General features: G+C 43.4%; 1 protein-coding gene across 1 annotated transcript in view; it reads right to left on the bottom strand.

Moving 5' to 3' along the window:
• Positions 1-2,039: 2,039 nt before the first annotated feature.
• Positions 2,040-9,382, bottom strand: part of SCIN (scinderin) — a 115,765-nt gene continuing 108,422 nt past the window's right edge. Inside the window, exons 12-16 of the mRNA XM_030550678.1 lie at positions 8,347-8,524; positions 7,723-7,844; positions 5,561-5,638; positions 4,061-4,121; positions 2,040-3,005 (exon numbers count right to left, since the gene is read on the bottom strand). Of these exons, the coding sequence (XP_030406538.1) occupies positions 2,872-3,005; positions 4,061-4,121; positions 5,561-5,638; positions 7,723-7,844; positions 8,347-8,524 (573 nt within the window). The 3' untranslated portion in view covers positions 2,040-2,871. The remainder of the gene's footprint in view (positions 3,006-4,060; positions 4,122-5,560; positions 5,639-7,722; positions 7,845-8,346; positions 8,525-9,382) is intronic.

The following is a 9,382-nucleotide window of genomic DNA, read 5'->3' as shown; positions in this document are numbered from 1 at the left end:
CAGCTTTCCACAAATAGTTATAATACTGTGTTTTGTAATTTATTTACATGAAATGACACATCCAAATACAGCCAAGTTGCATTAATATAGATTTAAACAAACATGTAAAGCTAACAGATTTTCAGAATTTACCCTCTTCACCCTCCCAACCCTTAAAAAATAGAATTAGATTCTTATATTTTAATATGGTGCAGTATTCCCTGGTTCTTATGCTGTCAGTTACACAGCTGTGCAACTTTGTTCAATAATATTGACTAATGCAGCTCTGACTGTTTTCACTCCTTTGGCTTTACTGAGCTTCAAATTCATCATTAACCATGTAGAAAAAATACAAAAACCAATTTTAAAATTATATTTTCAAACTCATTTAAAAGTACAATTAAAAAAGACAATCAGAAATCCTTGTTTAAAAATCCACATTGGCACAGAGCCCATATGATTTACTGTTGTACACATTGGCATTAAAATGAACCCTACCGGATAAATGTTCATAGCATTGCAAAGGGTTTGAAGCGGAATGGTCCCTGCTAACTTTACGGGGAGTTGTGTGGTTAAATCACAACACACACACTGTTTGAAAGTGTTTTTCTAAATTCACAAAAATAAAAATAATCTGCATTCTTTACACCAGAATGACTATGTGATTCTTTGCAATTTTTGAGAGAGACCCTGGACCAGATTCTACAGTGCTTACTCAGAGCTCCATCTTCCCAGGCATGACCAGCTCTAACATTTTTGCTGCTCAAAGCAAAAAAAAGAGGGCCACGCCACCCGGCCTCCGCAAGCACCATGCAGCTGACCCCCCGCGAGCATTGCGCCGCCTAAACCCCCACCCCCGAGTGTCGCGTCACGCCGCCCAAGCCCCCTCGCCCCTCCTGAGCACCGCACCATGCCGCCCAAGCCCCCCACCCCTCCAAGCGTTGTGTCGTGCCGCCCAAGTCCCCACCCCCCGTGCCATGCTGCTGAAGCCCACCCCCACCAAGCACCACACCACCCAAGTCCCCGCCCCCCCAGCACTGCGCCACGCCACCCAAGCCCTCCTGCCCCCTCCCAGCACCGCCTGGCCAAACCAAAAAAACCAAAAACAAACACGGAGCACCGCCCTGTCCAAAGGTGCCGACCCAAGCACATGCTTGGTAAGCTGGTGTCTGGAGCCGGCCCTGTTCCCAGGATACTCAGTGCTGCTGAAAGAAAAGTGGTTCCCCAAAGCATTGGCACAGCACATTCAAAGTCTGCTCAGCACGTGTGTGAAGAGTTCCAGTCTTCTGCCCATTGAGGAAAAACATGCAACACGTTTGGCCATATGAGCAAATCTCTATACTTGCACAGAACTGAGCACTGATGAGTAGGGGAAAAAATGAGACTGGTCCAGCCTGAGGTAACTTGTGGCTGGGATATGCAGTGTGTGCTTGCAGGCTGGTGAATGAAATGATGTGTGCTGATCCATTTTTAAAGGTGTCAGTGACTCCCGCTGCCATTCAGGAGCAATAGCTCACTTAAGTGTGTTTAAGAGCAGCAGTTAGAGCAAAAGTGGGCAAACTACAGCCCACGGGCCACATCTGGTCTGTGGGACCATCCTGCCGGGCCCTTGAGCTCCCAGCCGGGGAGGCTAGCCCCCAGCACCTCTCCTGCTGTCCCCCCTCCCCTGCAGCCTCAGCTCGCCATGCCACCAACGTTCTGGTCAGTGGGGCTGTGAGCTCCTGCCAGGCAGCATGGCAATGAAAGTTGCCGGCCTGCCCCGGTGTTCTAGAATGTGCAGCGGTGTGGCTGGCTCCAGCGAGGTGGTATGGCTGCCAGTCCTGGTGCTCTGAGCGGCATGGTAAGGGGGCGGGAGCAGAGGTGTCGATAGGGGTTGGGGCAGTCAGGGGACAGGGAGCAGGGGGTGGTTGAATAGGCGTGGGAGTCCTGGGGGGTCACTTGGGGGCAGGGGGTCCCAGGAGGGGGCAGTCAGGGGACAAGGAGCAGGGGGAGTTGGATGGTCGGAGGTTCTGAGGGGGGCAGTCAGAGCGCAGGGGCCAGGCTGTTTGGGGAAGTACAGCCTTCCCTACCTGGCCCTCCATACAGTTTCTGAACCCCAATGTGGCCCTCAGGCCAAAAAGTTTGCCCACCCTGAGTCGAGGAATCTGAGAACAGGGATAACATGCAGCCAGTATGTGTCTGAGGGCTCTATAGAAACAGTGTCTGTCACAGCCAACTTTGCCGGGCCTCATGATGATATATGTTCACATTCATTCAAGCCTACAGCATCTCCTCCACTCAGATTATATCCATTTCCTGAACCACATGTAACAAAGTACCATTTTCACATTGGCTCTCTCGGAATCCTGATCCGCACCCTGCAGGACAGAGCTCCCACTCCTGATTCAGACTGCAATGGAAATTTTGTACTAGTAAGGACTGCAGGATTTTGATACTTTAGGTAAATTAGGGCCCAATCCTGCTGCTGGGATTCTTTCCCCTCAACTTCAATGGGTCCTGGGTGGGCCAAGTTCTGCTGTCACTTATGCTGGTGTAAAAAGCAGAATTTGACCCACTGATGAATGTTAGCTAGTAAATTGTATATTAATGTGTAACTGATCTACAGTTTTTGTTTAGAAAAAGGCATTTTAGAACTAAACCAATAGTATCACTCCACATAGATGCTGTGTAAAAAACCCAACCCGCCACCAAGAAGTTATGTTACTACTTTATCATCTTATTTAGCCTTTCCAAAGCTAAGACATACTAGTTTACTCAGAGGAATATACGAACGCTGCGGAATGGGTGACAACTGCTGCATCAATATGTTTTTACAAGCTAATGCTTAAGAATGCTAGAGAATAGTTGTGCTCTGACTGAATTCTGTTTGTAGCAGAGGCCTTCACCAATAGATCAGTTTTTCCATTTGTTGTAATCCCAGCCCAGGAACCAGCCTGTGAATGTAGGGGGTTCATATCCTTGCTTCACAATAACAAGTGGGGTCCCCTTGTCTCTTCCAGAAGGATCTGTCTCAATATAGCGTTTGGCTTAAGAGATAACAGTAAAACATGGAAAATATTAGTCCATTCACCAGAAAAAAAATAATTAAAATACTCAGGAAAATAAGCTGAATCAGTGCAATAACAGCTTAGTTTAATTACATCAAATGATCAAATAATTATTGCTTTCTCTCAGCTGCCAGTCAAATTTTCAGAATTGTCGGCTCAGATGTCAGTTTAAAAAAACAAACAAACAAGATTCGGGCACAGTGGTCTTTGCCCTGGTCATTTGGTTCCTACCATGTAATAGCTCTTTAGCTCTGGAAAGGATAAAGACCTCAGGTACTGCTGCTGGAATGTAGATGCTTCACTCATGGTTTTTCCAAGGAAGAGCCTTATGGCTGAATCCAATGGTTTGCCTTGGTATCCCTAAGTGATGCTAGTAAATGTCTGAAAACAGGCTAGGTAACTATGTCTGCAGGGAGGTGAGGGTGTGCCAGCATTTTCAGTATAAATCTTAGTATGATAGCTAGGATGGGTTAATTCACATCACTGCTTGCACATATTTTACAATAGAGCGACATTTAAAAATCAGATTTCAGACTGCTCAAGTAGTTTAGGCACACAACAGATTTACACCCATGTAAATTCTGGGAGCAGAATTTAGCCCATTATAAGAGAATTAGAGAAGGGCAACAATGAGCAGTCTTGGAAGCTTTATTTATTTCTCTGGCTATAAATAGTTTAGCAACTCCACATACAAAACTCCTAGGGCAGATTCTACAGACACGGGTCCTTCATACTTTTTAACAATATTTTGCTGCCTATTAACACCATGTTGATGAATTTCATTCTTTAAAGAAAGTTACATTTAAGAAGAATAGAGTTGAGTTTTTGGTGACTGTTGCATAGTTTAAAATGGCACATAAAGAGGCAATAACCTAATCAGGGAATCTTCAAAGGTAATTGCTATTGACTAACTCTTTTAAACACCACACTTAGTATAATTAGAGTGTTGACCATTTCACATCTCCTCTTTCATTCATTTCTTTAATCACCACTGAATCCATTTCAAGCAGCATTTTGTCAAACACATTTCTTACCAGATTTCACAGATTCATTTCGCTCAGTTTCATTAGCATCTTTACCAATCCAGACAAACACCTGTAAGTAGACAATTGAAAAGTTTAGTTGTCATATTGTTACAGGGATTGGCTCAGATTCTGATCTTATTTACACTATTGAAATCTAGAGTAATTCCACTGACTCCATTAGGAGAAAAAGCAGGCATCAATTCAGTGACTCCAAAGTTACACGAGTGTAAATGAGATCAGAATCTTGCCCATCATATTTAAAGACACAAGTTTTCTATAGACACAGTTCTATGCTTGAAAATCCCTCCACATTCTGGACATTTGCAAGTTCAGTGCTAAATCCTATAATTTCAGGGACATTTGTTAGACCCTCTCTCTTCATAGATTTGTCCTAGTGTTCTGCAAATTTTTTCAGGTTAAACTAAAAATGTTGGGCCTGATTCTCTTCTGCCTTGCACCTTGTGTAGTCATGCAGAATGGATGAAAAACACAACCAAACAGAATTCTAGGTAGTACTGTACACTTACTTTGCACAGATGGAAGGAATAGTAGAATCAGGCTAATTATTTATAACTCATGCTGAAATCCCCTCCTCCCCACAGTTGTATAGATCACAAACCAGGGCAATGTGTTCTGCATATGCATGTGTTTCTAGTAATCAGACTTTTTCAGTGTGTGATTAAAAAAATATGAGAAACATCTTTAGTTTTTATGTTTGTTGGGCCAAATCCAGCCCTGGTTCTGCAATGCAGGCGATTCCTCACTCCCTATATACTGTGAAAACATGCTCCATAACAACTCTTTGTATAGCAGTGTGGATGGGGGTGAGGGTGTAGGGGCATGATGGATCTAAAAGCCAACCCCATTTGTTTTGGGTGTATGCTGCCCTTCGGTGGCAGTAATAGCTGCTGAACAACTGCGCTGGTTTCCCACAAGCTGGTGGAAAGAAGTGAGATTCTGTTTTCTCCAATCCCTGTGAAGTTCCCCTGAAGAAGGCCAGTTTGCAGAGGTGCTCAGCAGGAGCCTACGATTTGGCCCATTCTCTACTCAAGTGCTTTTTCTGCCACACACTGCTATGTTCTTCTGGAGGCTTCTGTAGGTTTGGAAAGGTTTTAGTACAAGAATTTTGAAGACAAACAGAAATCTCCAAAACATTGTTGGGCCGATTTGCATTGCACTGTGGTGGCTTATAATTATGCAACTTCCATTAGCATTAATGGGAAATGCAACCATAATCTTGCATGATGGCTTGAAAACATAGTGGATATTCATAGTTGCATGTCAAATAGCTCAAGAGAAAACATAGCTCTATTTTCTTCCTCGGTTATAATTTCAATAAGCAAAATCCCTTCTAGCTTCAAAACATGGTACTTTTTATATGTAATTATCATTACTCCTCTGCTTTTATGGCAATTCTCTTATTGTCTTCTCGCTGGTTGTCCATCTGTAAATTGTTGTTAGGAGTAAATACTTTTTGTCACCACATAAAACATTAAGTACACAGCTTACCTGCTCCCAAGTATCTAACAACATGACATCATCTTCAGCTAAATCATCCTGAGTGAATTCTCCTGGGACCTCCTCAATCTAAAATGGATAATAAAATTGGTATTGTAGGCCCATTCAAGATTTTCATGCTTGAGTTTGGACAAAGATGAGACTTTTGAAATGGATGACTCTAAAAACAGTCATGCATTTGCTTTTTTTTTTTTCCTCCCCCCTCCCTTCTGTAGAAGCAGGTTCAAAACTGATGTTGATCTATGAGTGAAATGCAGTAGACTGGGAGGAGCAAATCAGACATCTGGCCACATCATAAACCTATCTTTCAGTTTGGCACAATTGGGAGTCTGTGCTCAGGAAAGGCACAGATTTCAAATGGTAGCAGTGAGTGTGGTAAATTGGGACTGAGATGCACTGGCGGACAGGGGTAGGGAAATCCGCTTAGTGCCTACCTACACTAAATGCCTGGAGAGAGCCAAACTTTCGGCTTGTATGTTCATGGGCATTAATATTTACTAGGTACCACAAGTAAGTGAAGGAAGGCAATAGTTTTGATGTGCAGTCCATGGGCTCAGTCCTGAAATGGCAAAACTCCCACTGACTTAAAAAAATGGGACCTTTTGCTTGACTAAGGAATTCAAGGTTGTGCCTCAAGAGAATCAGAGGCTAACTGCTTCAGATGTGTTAAAGGCAAGTAGGAAAGCAGTTCCATTTTGGTTTCTATCAAGCAGGAGAGGTAATAGTTCAGCTAGTGGTCAGGCTGCCATTGTTTGATGTGACTGAAAGGCTTGTCTGGGCTTGGCAATGCTGAGGTGAGGAAGGGGCAGAAGGTGCAAAGAACCTTTTCTCCCTCCTCTCTCTTGTGAGCATGTGCAGGAGCTGGGAATGACTGGCTCCTTGTGCTGTCCTAAGTGCAAAGACATGGGAAGGTGAGCACTAAAGTAGGCCAGGTCCTATGGAATTTAATAGAAAGTGATAACTTTGGATATAGGTTGTTTTTTTTTAAACCATCTTGTAGACCTTTATAGAAAATTCTATTCCCCTGTAGATTTCCATGGGAGGGTTTGAAAAGGCTGCAGGAAAGACATACCTCTCCATTACATTTTATAAGATCTTAGTACTTTTCTAAGAACTTTCTTGGTTTCATCTCTTTTAAATTGGATGGGATCTTTCCGCAAGGGACATGACTAGGGAGAAGCTCCACTCCCTCCATGCTAGTCAGCAGTGTTCGCCCAAGAGAGAGTGCCTCCTTACCAAGTGTAGTGCAGTGCCTGTGCTCTCAGAACTCCCTAAGTCAATGTGCCTCAGTCACACAAACCTGCTCTGGAAATGCCTGCTGGGGAAGCGTGCCTCCTCACCTCCCTCAATACTCAGAACCTTAAAGGCATAATTACAGGAAAACTTCCATCTGCCTCCGGCACTATGGGTTAATGAGGGGTCAAGGAACCTTCTCTTTCCCCACCACCACTAGCAACACTTGAAGGACCCTGGCATGCTATAGGCTTAGCGTTTTCCTGAACAACTGGCTGTGGGCTCAGCTAGCATATATGGCAATTCTCCAGGGCTCCATGAAAACATGGCTAGGAGGGTTTGGTCGGGGCCTTACCTACCAGTACACCTTCTAGTTGCAGGTAGCCGACACTAGTAGGAGTACAAGCTACTTCCTCCAGAAGCAGGGCTCTCCCCAGAACTTCCTAAGGCATTCATGCCTGTGACTGCCTATGTCTTCAGAGCATCGCTCATCCCCTCTAGCTTTCCACCTGCCACCACCATCACCACCTCTACAGAGAGCAATAATGTAGGCCATGATTTTGAATTCTTAAATAAACCTACTACAGTGCAAGTCTGGTTTTGACACATTCATCTTTTCCATCAAACTTTTTTTCTCCCAACACACTGATCTGCATATAACAAAATGAGAAGGAAATAGTCTTGAACTTTTATTCCCTCCAGCAGTCACCGGTTTGTATCCCTACAGGACTAGTCCAGACACTCTACACCATTTTTATCTTGTGCTGCTTGGTAAGCATTGGGATAGTAGACTAGCAATGCACAAAGGTACCATGCTGTGTCAATGGAGGCCTCAGGTGGTGTTTCATTTAGTGTCTATTGCTGCCCAAAATGTCAGAGTACAGAATTATCAGAGGGGAAAGTATCCATCATATACTTACAATAAACCTGCCAGTCTTATTGGAACAGCCATAGAGACGAGGCGGGTGGTCTTCAGACTCAGTTAGCAGCTGTACTGAAGTCTGGTATTTTTTCTTACCTCCAAGGGCTCTCCAGAATTCCTCTGGAATATACATGACACAGTCTACTTGGCATTGAGTTTTATGTTTTCTTCTTTAACTTAATGGATACTGTTTCAAAAATCCCCAAACAATATTCCCTTTGACTGGCCCATAATGTGTAAGTTTTTCTTTAATAGTTCTATTCTTCCCATTGTTTATAAAAGCCAATGCAGATATTCATGTGATTACACGTAATCCCACCTTGCTCTCTCTATCTCTATTTGTTTTAGTCACTCAGTATGTGGAAAGGCCTAAATTCTGTTGCACCCACTGCAACTTAATTAACTTCTGTAGGACAGCACCACTTTTAAATCAGCTCAGATTCTGGACAAATATCCTTATTGCAAAACACAGCCAGATTTTCAGAGAAAGGAGAGTGTAACTGGTTTGTCCACAAAAGTGTGTATTTGCAAAAAAAACATTTGTATGAACATTTGGGACCCAATCCTGTCTGGTATTGTGCAGCTTCAGTCCCACTGAGCAGCCAGATTGCCCAGTACTAACCTGGTTCCTGGCTTTCCTCAATCCTAGTGGTCTGACATTTCAGAATGCTGGCTACATATTGAGCTCCTTTTTCCTCTTCTCTGCTTGCTCCTTTTCCGACCCAGGTGTACCCGGAATTCGTTGGCAGTTTCAAAACAAAAACATCATTGGAGTTCAATGAAGTTGCATCAACATCAACCTAGAGCAAGAGTGAGATTGTTTCATTTTTCTGATTTTTAAATAACCCACACATTCACCTTTCTACACACTGATGTACACCTGTAATACTGGTCTAAATCCAAAGTAACTGCATTGTCTGCTGGGGTGTTTCTCTACATTTACACTGCACTAGCCTGGAGCACATCTACACTGGAGCTATACCTGTAACTTCCATCCCAGGCAGACATAAGAACATTAGTTTTTATCTAGTGCACTAGAAATAGCATTGTAGCCATGGTGCCAAAGGCTAACCACCCGTGTATGATCCTATCCAAGACCTTAAGTTTGTACATGGGCAGCTAGCCTGACCTGCTGCAGCTACACTGCTATTTTTAGTGCACTAGTCTGATCAAAACTAGCATGCATATGCTACCCAAACTGAAAATTACATCTCCAGCTCCAGCATAGACATACCCTTAGTATTTCACTTAAAATTGATAATTGGCCTGAGAGAAGAATTTTAACTAGCTGCCTAGGGTTAGGAAGACAAGGTGGATTTGGTGATATCTTTTATTGGACTAACTTCTGTTGGTGAGAGAGATGAGCTTTCCAGCTTACACAGAGCTCTTCTTCAGGTCAGTGTTCTGGTTAGCAAGAAACTTTCCATACGCTCAACTTATTCTTTAATTATCCACTATGGGGTTTCTTGCAACTTCTTCTGAAGAATCTAGTACTGGCCACTGTCAGAGATGTCATAATGGCATCTTATCCAATCCAGAATGTGAGCTACTATGTTCCTACTCATGCTATAACCATCATAGAGAAGTGATTTTAACTGACACTTGCCACTCTGGTGCTCATTCCAACTGTACTATGTTACATGGGGAATATTTTACTG

This window comes from Gopherus evgoodei, chromosome 2 (genome assembly GCF_007399415.2).
Source record: "Gopherus evgoodei ecotype Sinaloan lineage chromosome 2, rGopEvg1_v1.p, whole genome shotgun sequence".
NCBI classification, from domain to species: Eukaryota; Metazoa; Chordata; order Testudines; family Testudinidae; genus Gopherus; species Gopherus evgoodei.
The sequence above is the reverse complement of the archived record's forward strand: the minus strand, read 5'-3'. Positions and strand labels throughout refer to the sequence as shown.